This window comes from Hirsutella rhossiliensis (genome assembly GCF_020360975.1).
Source record: "Hirsutella rhossiliensis strain HR02 chromosome Unknown scaffold00002, whole genome shotgun sequence".
Taxonomy (NCBI): Eukaryota; Fungi; Ascomycota; class Sordariomycetes; order Hypocreales; family Ophiocordycipitaceae; genus Hirsutella; species Hirsutella rhossiliensis.
In genome coordinates this window covers 447,747-463,842 of record NW_025408668.1, presented here as the reverse complement: position 1 = coordinate 463,842, position 16,096 = coordinate 447,747, and the positions used below count along the sequence as shown (strand labels likewise).

At 50.9% G+C, this 16,096-nt stretch overlaps 2 protein-coding genes across 2 annotated transcripts; one reads left to right on the top strand and one right to left on the bottom strand.

Moving 5' to 3' along the window:
- Window positions 1-12,205: 12,205 nt before the first annotated feature.
- HRG_01606 (uncharacterized protein) lies at window positions 12,206-13,156 on the top strand (the record flags this gene model as incomplete). Its single annotated transcript, XM_044860077.1, has 4 exons — window positions 12,206-12,354; window positions 12,509-12,753; window positions 12,822-12,974; window positions 13,026-13,156. 4 exons carry the CDS (start codon window positions 12,206-12,208, stop codon window positions 13,154-13,156), a joined length of 678 nt encoding a protein of 225 aa, XP_044723710.1.
- Window positions 13,157-14,051: 895 nt separating this feature from the next.
- HRG_01605 (uncharacterized protein) lies at window positions 14,052-14,920 on the bottom strand (the record flags this gene model as incomplete). The annotated part of the gene is made up of 2 exons (XM_044860076.1): window positions 14,052-14,737; window positions 14,815-14,920. The coding sequence occupies 2 exons, from the start codon at window positions 14,918-14,920 to the stop codon at window positions 14,052-14,054; spliced, it is 792 nt and encodes a 263-aa protein (XP_044723709.1).
- Between the last annotated feature and the right edge of the window lie 1,176 nt (window positions 14,921-16,096).

Sequence of the window (16,096 nt, the reverse complement as noted above, 5' to 3'; positions counted from 1 at the left end):
CCCTCTTTCGACCGCATACACCAACCAGCTCATCCAGTGGACTGCAAAGACACAGGGACTCATCGGGCTATCGAAACGCGAGTTCTGGTCGTTATTTTGGAACGCATTCGGGTCATCTTTCTCGGCGGAGAACATCGCAAGTGGTTGAAACGGACCGGACTCCTCCCATTTGACCCTGAAGTCGTTTTGTCGCAGATCGCGGAGAAAACAGAAGATGAGTCTGAGTCTGGCGACAGCTCCGTTGACTCGCTCGCCCTGCAGCAGCCCACTGCTCGGGATTTGCGCCGACTTGTCGACAAGGTAGTCGATGGATCCTCAAAAACGCTAGCCGAGACAGTCGGAAGCTCAAAGTACTCTCGAAAGTCTCCAATCTCAGAACGAATTGCTTCGATATGAGAATCAGGGACTTCGGGAGACTATCTTTCACGAAAAGCAGCGCAGAATGCGCGGTAAAGCTCTGAAGGATTACCTTTTCGATCGTGTAGATCCTAACTCGGCGCAGGTATTTAGCCCTGCAAAAGTGGCCCAAGCGCGCTTGAAGAAAGCAGCCATGGAGACTCAGAAGCAAGAAGAGGCCTTGGAGAAAGAACGACAAAGGTTTGAGCGACAGCAAAAGGCGGCAAACCTCAAAGTTCTCGCTCTGGAGAAGAGAAGGCAGCGGGAGGCAAAAACTGAGCAAAGACGTCAGGCAAAGGAAGCCAGACAACAAGAGCGGGAGAAAACAGGCAGATACGGAAAGAGCTCAAGCGAAAGAACCAGAAAAAAATGTCGGAAATGGGATCCGGACCCTCTGTTGCTCCACAGACTCGCGAGAAGAGTCCGGGCGTTCGAGACGAGATTGTCGTCGCCATTTCGGCTCCACCAGAACCGACGACAGCTCCGGAACACTCAAAATCGCCAAACATTAAGTTGCGTAAAGATCCAAAGCCGGCATTGACCACTTCCTCACGTCCCAAAAGCCATCATTGGCTGTCGAGCGCGACCAGGAGATGGTAGTCGCAATGCGGGGACTTGCGCGATCGGGACGCCACAGGAAGCGGCCACGGTGGCTTGATGACTGCGAAGTAGATTGAATGGAATTGCTAGGCATCTTTCTTGCTTCTGCTTTAATGTGAGATTGTTTCATATTATTTTCGTGGAGTTTCACTCAAATCTTCACCGGAATGCAAGGGAACCAAAATCCGGCGAATCATCCGATCCGGCAGATCACCGGGAAATCCCTTAACAGGCGCGGACGTCCGCGCCGACTTTAAAGGCGCGGGGGTCCGCGCCTCTATTGGCTCCCCAGTCCACCGAAGGCTTACTAAACCTGTCAAGGCAACAATCGAGACTACAAGCCGGCGAGTTGGCATCCGGGCACGTGACGTGGGGGGACTTGTTCGGGACAGCCACCCAGGAACCGTCTATACGAGAAGGGACATATATAACGCCAGGGCGCTTCTGCGTCGCGAGAAGCTTGAATGAGCCCTACAGCCGCGTTAATCAAGATTTTCGACGAGAGAGGCATTCCCTATATCGCCAAGTGGTCAGAGACCGAGCCTGACCGCCTATCGCACGGAGGATGAGCAAGTGGGCATAAAGATCAGGGACTGGAAGACTCTTGATTCTGCTATCTAAGGTGGGAAAGAGGCGAGATCTTTATAGACTGCCTGAATATGAGAATGGAAGGGAATGGTAGTGAATGGAAGCATCTGATCAGATCATCTGGAAGCCACTGATGCGTTGATGATGCCTCCTAGAAGTTTCTGTGGGGAAATGTGGAAACGGACTGTGCGAATAGGGGGTCAGACTGTTGGAGGCTGATATCCTATGTGTGACAGTTTCCACACGAGGACTTGGACGCCATCTTTTCCGCCCTAGACAGGGCTCGTCTGGAACGAAAACGTGGTAAATCAAGGCCCAAGGATACATGGACGCCGATAGACTGCGAAAAAGCCGAGCAAGTTCTCTTGCAAGACGCCTCGCCAGAGCGCTACGACCTCACCTACAAAACCCTTCGGGTGCTTCAAAATATTGGCCTGGTAAAAACCATGACAGTCAATGTCGATACGGCTGGGTGGGATGGAGAGCCACACCCTAATGACACAGCTATCATCGTCCTGGTGCTAAATATCGACAACCAAAAGGCCCTAACAGTCATCAACCGAGAATCGGAGGATGAGCTGAGCAAGCATGAAGATCGGGGACTGAACAACTCTTGATTCTCTATCTAAGTGATGGGAGAAGTTGGCTTCTTATACTTGTGACGTTGGGTTGAGTGGCGATATCGCCACCCAGGCAGCCTAGTGTGACGGCTTTCGTTGAGCACCGTCACACCCCGTTTGCGTACATGACCCACATGTTGCAGGGTGGCAAACCACTCAATCCCAGCAACGGTTGCTCAATATAGTTGAGCAACCGTCAACTCAATCAACTCAATCGAGTGTCTGCTGAATAAGCTTGTCAATTCAATTCATGCTCCCGTTGATTGATGGATTGATGAGATTGCCGTTGACGGTCAGGGATCCTGTAGGGTAGGTGGCCAAGGCGAAATGTAGGTACGGATTGGGTATATAGCTACCACTAACCTTACAGGTTACTCAGGCCCGTTGTAGGTAAGCCTGCTCCTCTTCGGGGAACAGGGCCCCTGTTCCGTTGGAAGAGTCGACGCGCTGCGCGCATCGACGCGCTTCACAACAAAGTTCAATCTCTCGCCTCAGTTCCACTTACACTTCTCGATTCTTCCACAACGCCTTGGCTGATCTAAACATTCCTATATGCAATGAGCGAATCTCCTGAGCCTTCTTCTACTCCCTTGCCGCCATCAGGCGATTCAGGCGACTCAGGCCCCGTTCCCCATCTCGAGTGGGATGCCTTCCCTGGCATCACTTCCGCGGCTATACCAAGTCTCAACGCGCCGGCAAGCTCAAATCGTGGATCTGGAGCTTTGGGTTCGACATTGAACATCAAGCTAACGTAGATAATCGCCTCTGGGTCTGTGAGCGGTGTTTACCGAAGAAATCGCCGAAGGGACCCGTGAGCTTCGCGGCAAAGGGACCCTAAACATTGAGCGCCATCTACATGATGCTCACAATGTTATTGACCCATCAGGTAGACGGTTACCGAAGGGTTCTACAACCAACAAGCGTTCTATTGCCCAATTCTTCAACCTCGATGCCAATGACCAGAAGGAGCAAGCATTCATTAACAAGCTAAAAAACCAATTCGATAAAGATGTCTTCCAATCTCTCTTGCTTGCTTGGATCACCGAGTCGAATGTTGCCTTCCGCGCAGTTGAAGCCCCTCGATTCCGGCGTCTTCTCGAATACCTCAATCCCTCGATCGCCCTGACTCAAGCCCACATGACACACTCGACTATTCGAACGAAGCTTTTCCAAGAATACCACCAGTACAAGCATATTGTGATAAAGGAACTGAGGAGCGCCCGGCAGATACACCTTGCGTTTGACGGCTGGAGATCGCCCAATCGCTATGCGCTTAATGGGATTGCTGCGTTCTATCTCTCTAAGGAAAAGCGGCCACAGAAGATCATCCTTGGGCTCCTGAACTCCGAGAGTCTCATACTGGCGAGAATATAGCGTCGCAGGTGGCGGAAGTGATCGAATCATTCGAGATTCAAGACAAGATCGGGTATTTCACGCTTGACAATGCGAAGAATAACGATACGGCGGTAGCAGCACTGGGACACGTTTTTAATTTTGAAGGGAAGCAGAGACGGGTCCGCTGCTTTGGGCATATCATCAATCTCGTGGCCAAAGCGCTGCTCTTTGGCAAAGATAATGAAGTCTTCAAATCAGAAGAGCGACTCGACCTGGACCTTGCTCGACATGATCTCTGGCGGAAGAGGGGGCCTATTGGCAAGCTCCACAACCTTGTCCACTGGATTCATCAATCGGATAGGTTAACGTACATGCTTCGGGATCTACAACGCAAGAGGGACAGTACGAAGAAACCAGTTGACGTTCTAACGGATAACATGACACGATGGTTGTCCCATTATAAGATGATGGATCGAGCCCTCTACTGCACGACTTTCTTGACGACCTCGTCGCATTGGAACAGTTCGAATATACCCGAAGCAGGTCAAAGAAGAAAGACATGCCTGCATGCCTCCGAGATTCTGACCTGCTGACCGGTAACGACTGGACAGTGATCAGCCACTTTCGGAATATTCTTAAGCACTTCGAAAATGCCATCAAGGCCCTCGAGGGAGATGCCCAGATTCGGGTGCGTAAGGGCGGCAACCTCGTGGCATACGGAACAGCATGGGATATTATCCAAGCATTCGAATATCTCCTTGAACGATTGGAAGAGGCAAAGGAATTCGCCAAGGATGTGCCTGATTCCGAGCATTTCGCGATAAACGTCGAATTGGGGTGGAAGAAGTTGGAGAAATACTATATCAAGTTGGTTGAGTGCCCGGTATATTATGCTGCAGTCGCTCTCCATCCCGCCTTGCGACTGCAATGGTTTGAGGAGGCTTGGGCTCATCGACCTGAATGGGTCCTTGAGGCACGACGGATTGTTCGGGGCATCTGGGAACGCGACTATAAGTCATTAATTCTCAGCGATGACGAGGCTATTCCGATGGTTAAACGTCGAAAGGTTGACGACTTGAACGAGTTCCAACAGTTCCGACTGAGGCACCGGCTACAAGCTGGTCAGACGGCCACAACCCGTCGTGGGCCACCTACTGCCGATGAATTCGATCGCTGGACTGTTGATATCGGCGCAGATGACGGAGACATCACGGATCCGTTCCAATACTGGCAACTCAAAGAGTCAACGTATCCCAGACTTGCTCGAATGGCCTTTGATATGCTATCTATACCGCCAATGTCAGCAGAGTGCGAGAGGGCGTTCTCATTTGCTGGGCTAATGGTCACACGACTACGCAGCCGGCTTCAGGCTAACACGATCAATGCAGGCCAGGCAATTCGGTCTTGGCTGAAGGCAGGGCTAATACCCGACTACCAGGGATTATTGATGCTTCAGTCGATGACGATGTCTTCCCGAAGAGGTGCCCCACGAAGGACGAGAAGTTGATGGTGTTGAGGACCTTAAGTAGCTTACTAATAGGTAGGGTAGGGCATCAACTCCATCAATCAACGCAATCAATTCAACGAGGGCTTGGATTGCTCAACTCAACGAGAGGTTCGCTGATGTAAGCCGTCAATCTACTCAATTTGACTCTTTGGTTGAGTTGATTGAGTGGTTTGCCACCCTGACATGTTGTTAAGCCACGGCCCACACGTACGGAAGACATATTTAGGGAGAGGACACCCGGCTGTATTGTTCTGTTCTTCTTTCTCTTCTTCAGAGTAGAATCTTCGTAATAGAGTCCACAGCCTTCTGGCTCAGTCCGTGACGCGTCACACCTAGATTACGATGTCATCTAGAAGGTTCGAATCCATCACTAATATGGCATTACAAACTGCCACGACCTAAAATATAGGCTAACTGTGCGAATAGGGGAATCAGACTGTTGGAGGCTGATATACTCTGTGTGACATGGCCGACTTTTAGGCCCCCCTAGTAGTCAGCCTTCGGCTGAATAACAGCCGAAGGGATATATTAACTGCTTGTAAATTAGAATGCTGTTTATGACTGACCAGCACAGTTATCAGCGTCCTGCTGGTAAGGAAGCAGATTTCAGCTGATATAGCATTCCTTTTCAGCTAATATCACATTCTTTTTTATCTAACGTCACATTCCTTTTTGGCTGATACTTACATTCCTTAATATATGTCACTTAGGGTTAAGCTCCGCCTTAGCTCTTTTAAATAGCCCGCTGATTAAGATTCTCACTTCTACGGACGTTTATCTCCTTATTACCTATCAGCCTCCTCGCATCGGCATTCCAAATAGTGCCAATCTTCTCTTTTTTCGCTAATAAGCGTGTTTAATATAGATAGACTATTCTTAATACCCTCTAGCCTCATTACTAGCCTTTCTTTTAAGTATTCTCCCTGCTATAGACGCTATCGCTGAAATTGTCGGAGCTAGATGTTTAGGCCCTTCGCATAACTTCTGTGCTAAGTTGAGCGCCTGCTTACGCTAAGAGAGCGCATAGTATTCTCTAAGTATAAAGAATAAGCATCAGCCGCTTCGAATATTTCTTTTTCTCTTACTACCTATCAATCAAGACAGCTTAAGCTACTGGTTCTGTTGTGGTTATTTTTCAAACCGGCACGTCGCGCGTGCCAAAAGATTTCAAGACACATTATCAGTCTTCTTTCCGCTCGGCCTAGTAATCTTAGTGAACGGCCCGGCATCCAACCAGTATTAACCCACAAGTACTTATCTCAAAAACCCGCCTCTTGTTCGACACGATGAAGTTCAACCCACTTATTACGTCAATCATGGCATTCGCGAGTGTAGACGCCGGGAAGTGGTACCTCTACGATACCATCTGCCCGACAAATGGAGGACTGTCCTACCGCGCGGCGAGGTTCTACAAGAATCGTGGCTGCAGAATTCACCCTGCTGCTCGCGTAAGACCAGCCGGAGTTGTATACCCTGTTGCCCTGCACAAGCGGGACCGTATGGGCAGACATAGACTCCGAGCCAGGTTGGCCCGCTGCAGTGAGACTTGGGTTCTTGTACTTATTGGGGGTAGCTAGCTGCGCCCTCGTGAGTTAATGCCAGAGAGCAAGGCTCACGGCAAAGGAGTCTATCCGCCAGTGGTTTGTAAAACACCGACAACCCTTCTCTGTTGTTGAGACCCCTGCTTTCCAAGAGATGTTCTTGGCTCACAATACAACCTGTGTGTACAGGAGTCGTATAACTTTACGCAATCATATCTACACAGACTTTGTCGAACGCAGAGAGAAGCTGAAGATTGAGCTTGAGTACAATTGTGCTACCATCTCGCTCACCCTTGATATCTGGACAGCACCGAATCGGGTGCCTATTTTCGCCATTATTGCGCACTGGATTACGCCGGAGTTTGAGGAGAGAGAAGAGGTTATTGAGTTTATCGAGCTCAATCAGCTGATGTTGCTGACGTAGATGACTTACGTGGCCTTCAGTAAGTGGCAAAAAGTGCCCTCTTTCTGATAGAATGTATACTATACCTGAAAACGGGATATCAACTTGGGAGAAGCTTGGAGGGATACAAAAGGGGCTGTTTGGACGGGAAAATGGCAACCGGGGGCAGAGCAATCAACACATGAATCAAACGGACTATCAGATCATCTGAGAATCTACTACGAAAAGTCCCTCTATTCACTTTTATGCCCACTTTTGATCTCTCCTTCGCGAGACGGGTACACGGAATGAGTGGGAGTGGCTTTCAACTCTGGTAGTGAGACAGCGTTACGCGAGCTTGCCCTCGGGAACGGCGGCTGATACACTGGCGCCCGGGCGCCATTTTAGAATTGGCGCCCGGGGCGCGTTTTCTGACTAAGCCCCAAAACCGTGTCCCCTAATAGCACACATGTGCAACGCAAGCTTCGTTTATACCTATGCTCGTTCAGCAATTCGGCCATACCAAAAAGGACATTATTACAATTTGACTACGATACACTGTTCTACCGAGTTGGTAGTCGTATGCAAGGCTTGCTGCTTCCTGCTGTCCCGTTCAATGCTCTCCCAGATGTCTTTCGCACCTCTTCTCTTATTTGCCAGGGATTGTTACCCATCTCCTTGGCGACCTGGGTTTCAACGCGTTCATCCTCGGCTTTACTCCAGTCCAGATACGCCATCCTCTCTTCCTTCGTCCATTCCCTTGATCCTGTTGAAGTGACGCAGCGCTTGGACATTTGTTTGTAGTCCAAACACCATTCATAGCTCTGTTTGTCATACCTGAGTACAAGCCCCATCGCCCTGCGATATTTCTGGTTGGTCTTGATGCTGCCGGCGGGCTGCGCTGCGTACCATGCGTTCCTTGCGGCAACATATCTGCCGTAGATGGCTTCTGGGGAGTCGTAACTCGGCGGTGATAAGAGAGGGTCGTGCAAAACCGGTGGCTCAGGAACCAGAGACTCTTCGCCTGCTGAGATTTGTATAGCTCCAGCTGGGAAATCCGGGATGACAGAGGGGAAGGGAGCAATAGGTGAGTCTGGTGGACTGGGGGAGGTAAATGTGGCGTGTGAACCAGCAGAAGAGGGCCGAATGGCTTCTCCAGGGCATTGGATAGCATTGGTGAAAGGTATCTCTCGTGACACCGACGCACTCTCTGTTGGATCAGCCGGAACAGAAACTGTGGTTAGTCCAGGATTTGCATCTAGCTGCGGGACAGGATCCAAGACCTGTGCTGCCTTAAACCTTAGCGGGCAGTCCCTTGAGGTCATAATATGGCCAACCGTGTGGCATCTGCTGCATTTACTGGGAGCTCTCCTGCTAGCCTCGACTATCTCAAATCCGGAGGATCCTCGTCTAGTGCTCGTCGTCGGTTGACCGTGTCTCACATTAAGGTGTTTTGAGGCTCGTCTTGGTTCCAGGACAGGCCGTGGCTGGACTATATCACGCTTCAAGTGCCAATGAGGGTGAAAATGCTCCAGCAAAGGTTTCGCTTTTCTTCCTCTAGTCTCTTTAGCGTGTGTGAGCATGGCAGCCCATGTGAGGATGTAAAGTCAAAGTGCAAGGAGCTTTTTGTGACCCTTGGAGCAATTGCCGCTGCTCTTGAACCTTGCGTAAAGCATGGTGCGAAACCCAGCCCCGCACTGCCTCGAACATCACCCCGGAGACGTCGAGGGGCGTCCGCAGTTGCTGAGACACTCGAATATAATTGAGTTCCTTCAGTTGGTTCGTGATGGCGTGTTTCATTGCTTGCCAGACGTCGAAGAGGTCGAATGTAGAGGTCTTGATATGTGACTTTATCAATGAATGGATGCCTTCAGCCCTAACAGATATGCATTAATATTCATTTCCTGTTAAAGACTCAGTCTCCCTACCTCGAGGTAGCTATGTTGCCGAAGTGCAAGTGCTTATTCACCCATGCTTTGACAATCATCTTTTTGTACGGCTCGAGCCAGTACGTCTTAATGTATCCAACTGAATCGGAGTATTCATCGCCGTATTTAAGCTCAAACTGAGTCAGGCGCTCTTCGAATATCTCTTCACTTGGCGAAGCCACAATCGAGTGCCAGAATGCATAGAACTCATCCCAAGCGTTGTCCCCTGCCTGATTTGTCGCTTGGTCGCCCACCAGCGTAAAGGCAGGCCGGCAGTGCTGGAGGACTGCCTTATTGACATGCCAGAGGCAAAGTAGTGCTTGAGAAGAAGAGAACCATGTTGCCGCAGCATTCATCGCAGCTAGGCATCGATCGGTCAAGACGATGGAAGGCAGCTCATGCTGATAGAGTGACTTGAGATGTTGTAATGCCCATGAGTAGTCCTCCTCCGATTCACCGGAGAGAAATGCAAATGCAATGCAAAAAGAACGCTGACAAGAGTCTACTCCAACCATGTCAAGGAGTGGCATCGCGTGTTTATTTGTCTTGTACGTGCAATCCAACAACAAGACATCCGGGTTGTGTTGGAGATACGCAACAGAGTCTGGGTGGGCGAAGAAAATAGCTGTTAGCCGATTATCCGAATCCAATTGGACCCGGCACAAAAAACCCTCGTCATGCAATTGGTCAACCAATGCTTGGATACTGCTCTGGCCTTCACGTAGGTCTCTTCTGGTGGCCGCAATACGGTTGTAGATGTCTCGTTGAGTAGCGAGTGTATCTGAGTTATTATGGAGATATGTCCTGATATCTCGAGGAGCAGCGCCAGACTTTGTCAGATTCGAAATAGTTGTGGCATCTCGCTCTTCAAGGCGGCGATGTGCTGGGTGCGCAGATGGGTCTTCGCTGGGTGGGTGATTATGCTGGGCGCACTCTTTGTCAGGCCGATGCCCGAGTACCCACGTTCTTCCATCCAATGATTGCTTGGCCAGAACCGAGAACCTGCAGCCTGTTTTTCGACTCGAGGTACGGCGTGCTCGTTCGGTAGAGTTGCTCGGTGGTAGTCTGTTGCGATCGCATGCGTACACTATTTTGACCCGGCCGCTTGGGGTCTTTGAAGACTTTCCTGTCGTGAATGTAGGGCTGATATTTGAAGATTTTGAAGTCGAATCGGCCTCGGGACCCTTGAATTGAATGAAGCCGAATCGGGTAAGGTCTTCAAATTCGATGAATCAAAAATCAGGAGTCTTTATTCAATTCATTCATCAAAATCTTGAATGAATGGCGATATGGTCGAAATATACGGTGAAAAAAAGGATCACCCCGCTTCGCAGCTGCCAGCCAAGGGGGCATACAGGGGAGGAATGGGCTAATGCCCAAAGCCACCCACCAAGGGCCTCCTTTTCTTTCTGAGCAGTGTCAGAAACAGCGGTTCTGCGGCTCGTCCGAATGAGGAAGGTGGCAACGATAGTGGGCACACAGAAGAGGTCAATGGAGCTATATGCACGGCTGTGTGTGTAAAGGCGATGTGTGTTGCCCCCTTCCGGCTAGGAATGTGCCCCTTTTGGGCCCGCAGAAATCTCGGCTGAATGCCCCACGTGACCTGGCAGGTGACCCATGCCGCCCTTCCTGCTGCGCCGTTCCAACAAGCAGACACACACGTACACATCAAGAAACAAGCTGCTTTGACCCCATCATACCTGTTGGCAGGGCTCGAGCATGAGACAAACTGGGAACGTCGTTCAACCGGTGTGTCGTATTATGCTATGAGGATTGTCTTCTATCTAGGAGGAGAGGCCAGCGTGGAAGATATAGCCACGCAAGCCTCAGCCGCACACGTGACCCTAAGGCCACATGCTGACCGTGTGATCTAGATACAATTGACGAGCATGATTCCCACAATACCAATAGATTCCACAATGCACTTTCCCCATTAGGCACGCCACAGAACCACCGTTCTGACAGGAGCAAGGGGTTCGCCCCGCGCGGACATGGTAACTTCGAAATCGGCCGCCCATGCGATGACGCACTGCGTATTTAAAAGTCTGTTGTGCGTGTTTCAGTTGGATTCCGCCGTCCACACTCCACTGGGAAAATCCCAGTGGGTTGGAAGTGGGGTAGTTAGGGCGTCCATATATGTTGGTATAACGACCTAACAGTGCCTGATACGCCCACCGTTTCAGCAGTCTTGCCACCCTATACGGAGTATCAAAAACCATGAAGCTTATGAACAGTGCCATTTTATAATGCACACCATTTAAATGTAGTATCACTCGAATGTTCTGGATTTTCTGGTTCGGGTGATATAACTCTCGATATCTGTGCTTAACATTTGCTCAAGAAATGCCACATCATCCTGAAGGCAATAAATAGATCGGTCATTTGCTACTTGCAAAACTACATCTCAAGCACAGATTAAGCTCGGCAGCCCAAATTTTTGAAATATAATACAAGACTTATACCGTTAAACAGCCTCCGGCAAACTGATTAGAAAACGCGTTCAGATCCTCAACGTCTCAATACTGCGCGAACAATTGGACGTGACACGAATTGCGTCATCTCGCGATTTGGAGACTGTTAGGGACTTATCTACTCATCGAGCCCAATATGACTGCTACTTGCTTGTCCACAAACTAGCCCGATCAGAAAGTACCGAAACATCTGCATGATAAGGATATGTTGTGCCAACTAGCCGCGTTTAGACGCGTTATTCGCGCTCAATTGACCACCTGTTAATTCTACTGTCGGAAAGACACGGTCGTCAGCCCATCCCACATTTTTGCCTGCATTGGGCAACGGTCTTCGCGACAACTGTCACGACATTATTTTACGACGATCTCGCCTAATTCCTGCTTCGATGTTTCCGACAGCGGCTTCGGGTCGGCCCCCGAATCAACGTCCTGCCCGACGACCTATCCCACCCGTTCAACCTCGACTCCGTTATACTTTATTGTGGGTTATTTGGTGTCGTCCCGACTACCTGTCTCACGTCCATTCTCGAGCCTTTTAGCCTAGACCAGGTAAAACTTCATTACTGTCCAACCGATAGCTAATTATAACATGATACATAGTATGGCCCCTGCTGAATCGAAAACAGCTGCCGCAGCGAATTTCTTTGCTCCTAGGACCCGGCGTAAATTGCCAACGCAGAGTTATGCCCGCATTGAACGCCCTCAATTCAACCTCAGAATCCCGCGCGCGCGCCCTGATCCTAGCACAACTCCGGCTCCTTCGTCCCTCCTCCGACTGGCAAAGATACGATTGTCTGCGCGCCCCCGGGCCATCCTGACTGTGAGTCAGATGATGACATGCCTGACGCGGATACATCAGAGCCGCCATTGAACAGTACCGGTAGTCACATGACGCTCGCAGAGAAAGCCAGACTTATCAAGAAGTGGGCCGACAACAAACAGAAGCATGTTCGCAAGAAGAGAGACAAGAATAGCCACGTTTATTGGTACATGCAGAGGAAGCCATAGACAGAAGCTTTTACTCGGAGTACAAGGATGGACCGAAAATATTCCAAGAGTTCCGGTGGACTTGTATAGAGTGCCTTCAAAATCCTTCTACTCTTCGGAAGATATTCCAGGTCCTTGAATCGAACCGCCGAGGGTTACCTCTGGCATGGGAGACCATTTAAAATCCCACAGTATTACGAAGGAGTCTCACCACGGTCGAATCAATGGATACGGCCGCGCCATTGGTGGAGGAGATTATACAGAGGTAGATGCATGGAGCGGTCGACCCAGGCAAAGAGCAAGGCTCACGGCAAAGGAGTCTATCCGCCAGTGGTTTGTAAAACACCGACAACCCTTCTCTGTTGTTGAGAACTTGAGACTCCTGCTTTCCAAGAGATGTTCTTGGCTCACAATACAACCTGTGTGTACAGGAGCCGTATAACCTTACGCAATCACATCTACACAGACTTTGTGGAACGCAGAGAGAAGCTGAAGATCGAGCTTCAGTACAATTGTGCTACCATCTCGCTCACCCTTGATATCTGGACAGCACCGAATCGGGTGCCTATTTTCGCCATTATTACGCACTGGATTACGCCGGAGTTTGAGGAGAGAGGAGGTTATTGAGTTTATCGAGCTCAAAAATCTCACACTGGCAAACACGAGATAGTTGAGAAGACACTTGAGGAGCTCAGGCTCAAGCCAAAGCTTCTCGCCATTACGGGAGACAACGCCGCCAACAACGGCACGCTCTATTATTTGAAGACCAGACCACATTCCAATTTCCGGGCAAGCTGGTAGATGGTGTGAATATACCCTCATTGTTTGTGTATATGCTAATCTGCGTTCAGGCGAGAATCCTCCTCCTCAACCCCCTGCTCCGGCGGAAGTTCCCACCGAGGCTACTACCGAGGCTCCCGCCGAACCTCCTACCCCCCAAACCTCCTGCCTCCCAAGCCGATAAGTCTGCGATATCAACCCCCTGTCCAGATACAATGGAGGCTTCGGAGGATTGAGGCTCTACAAGTGTGTAACTGTGTACAATCGCGGATTCGAACGCGTTGGACCGATATATTTTGAGGATTCGGCAGAGCTTTTGAAAGTGCTTATTTTCGGTCCATTTGCCTAGGACGGGCGGATCAGTATTTATGTAAGTTAATTTTTGTAATATTCGAGATTATCGAGAGACTTCCCAGAAGGCTATAAAACCATATACTACTTATTGGCGTTTTCGAGGTATCTTTGCAATCGCTTAGGTACACACCAAATTCACTTCGTTTAGGGGGATTCCTTCAAACTATTCATGAATGGCCTGAATTGGCCCAAACCCAACTTGAATCGCGAAAATTGGAGCTTGAAGATTTTGAATCAAGATCCAAAAAATTCAATTCATTTGATTCATCCTTCATTCAAAATCTTCAAAAAATTCACCTTCGTCTATCACCCCTACGTGAATGCGTATCCTCGAGGCTTCGCCCAAGAGTTAATGGCCGCAAAAAGAGACTCTCGTGATTCGTATATGCCCTCCGGTGGAAGGACATCGTCGACAAAATTTGCTTCAGCCATCTGGCTGCTTGGCGACTCAATTGCTGGGAGAATGCGTCTCGCACACACCAATAGGGAACACGGTTTTGGGGCTTAGTCAGAAAACGCGCCCCGGGCGCCAATTCTAAAATGGCGCCCGGGCGCCAGTGTATCAGCCGCCGTGGACTGGGTGCGCGGAGAGGCTAATACTCCGTTCGTGATTATGCCGGCCGTGCTCGGGATCAGGCAATGCTCGTAGAGTCCACATATAGTTATTCCCTTCCAAGGCTTCCGCGATCACCTTCCACTTACAACCGCACTTGCGGGACCGCCTCTGGCGAAGCCCAGACCCTCTAGATGGGCGTGGCTGACCATACCGATCGCACTCAAATACGTAGCGTGTCTTCCTTATTTGACTTCCCGTGCCATTGCGCCTGACAACGCCGAACCCATTCGCCTTCGCGAATGCGTTCACCTCTGCGTGAAGGGCCTCGATCGATGGAGCTGCAGTACCGGGGATTGGCGGATTGGGAATAGGCTCAACGTCGCTATAATCGCCACACTCCCCGTCAGAGAAGCCGTTCCACTCTTCGTACTCCTGTCCATCTTGGCTGAACGACGATGCTAGTGAAGTGGGAGACAGGACGGGGCCATGGTGATCGTCTCCACGTTCCGAAGGAGCTCGGCCCAGGCCGGAGTCTTCTCGACACTTGGCCAACTCGCGAGCCAATAAGGAATCTGTCTCCGCCAGCTCCCAGGCCAAGATCAAGGCAGACTGGAAGCGGGCCACAATCTCCTTGCGAGCATCGACTTCTTCCACCTTCGAGAGGCGGCGTAGACGCTGTCTCTCGAGATTATCTGGGCCAGGAATTCCTGGGGTGAACAACCGCCGAGCCCCACCTCCTCGGAAGCTATCATCCAAGAATATTTGTGACTGGCGTAGTTTCCACCAGGGATCGTCGACGCCACGAGAGCCGTGTGGTCTCGGCAGGCTAGTGAAGTAGCTTTCCGGCTATGTCGCGAAGAGATTGTATGAGGCATCGTCATCGTTAAGGCCGTAATACGGTTCAGGATCGAAAGGAGGCCGAGGCCAAGCCTGAGATGCAAGTCTACGACGCTTGCAAGGAGGCAAGGATCCAATACAGCCGTCGCCGCTGTTGGTAGCGATTCGTTCTTCTTGCAACGTCATACCGATTGGTGCTCAACCGTATCAAATTATAGTTGCTCAGACAGAAATGTGGTTGTGGGGAAGTCGGTTTGACTACAGGCCGACACGTCTGGGATGTCACCCCGCCTTCTGGCAGGTGGGGCTCCAGACCCTTGGCAGAATTTCTGGCCCAATCAAAAGCCGCCGCCCGTATAAAGAGCGCCCCCGTAGTAAACCGGTTGGGCCCGCATATCAATTGCCCACTAGCAACTCTCCCCTGTAAAAATTCTTCTCTTCTGCGGGCTGTTAGCAGCCTGTTAGTGGATAATTATTTTCAGGTCACCCGACCATGCTTCTGCCTCTCTAGCCCTAACGGTGCTCTAGCAAGCACCAAAAGGCAGACTTTGGAGAGTTCGTCTCCTCTTGGGAAGCTGGTCTCGAATAACGGCATGCCTCGCGCTGCCTCGCCTTCTGCCGCCTCGCGGCATCGCCTTCTTCTGCCGTCTTTACTGGCTGGCCTCGACTTCTGCCGCCTCGCGGCCCCGACCTCTTCTGCCGCCTCGCGGCCCGACTTCTTCTCGCCCTTCCTGGCACGCCTCGCGCTGCCTCGCACCCTCTGCCGCCTTTACTGGCTGGCCTCGCCTTCTGCCGCCTTGCGGCTCTGCCTCCTTCTGCCGTCTCGCGGCTCCGAACTTTGCCGCCTTGCGGCCCTTTCTGCCGCCCAGCGGCCACGACTTCCTCTGGACTGGTGGGCCGCGGGGGCCCCGAGGAGCTACAAGAGCCTAGAGCTCAAGGCCTCACCCGGGTGTCCCCCGGAGCTGCACACCAATCGACAACACCTCCACCACCTGCTTGCTACGAGGAGCAGGCACGGGGACTTCGCCGACTGTCATAACCACGAAGTGGCCCCGAACGCTCCTGCGGGAGAAGACAATCGCCATCGGGGCGAATCCCCGACTAACATTGCTACACTCTCTGCTTCCTTTTTCTTTTATTTTTCTTTCTGCCCCGTAGGCCCTCCTCGAGGGCTTGCGGCCGGCCCATGACTTCGTGGGCTTTCTCAGTCACCC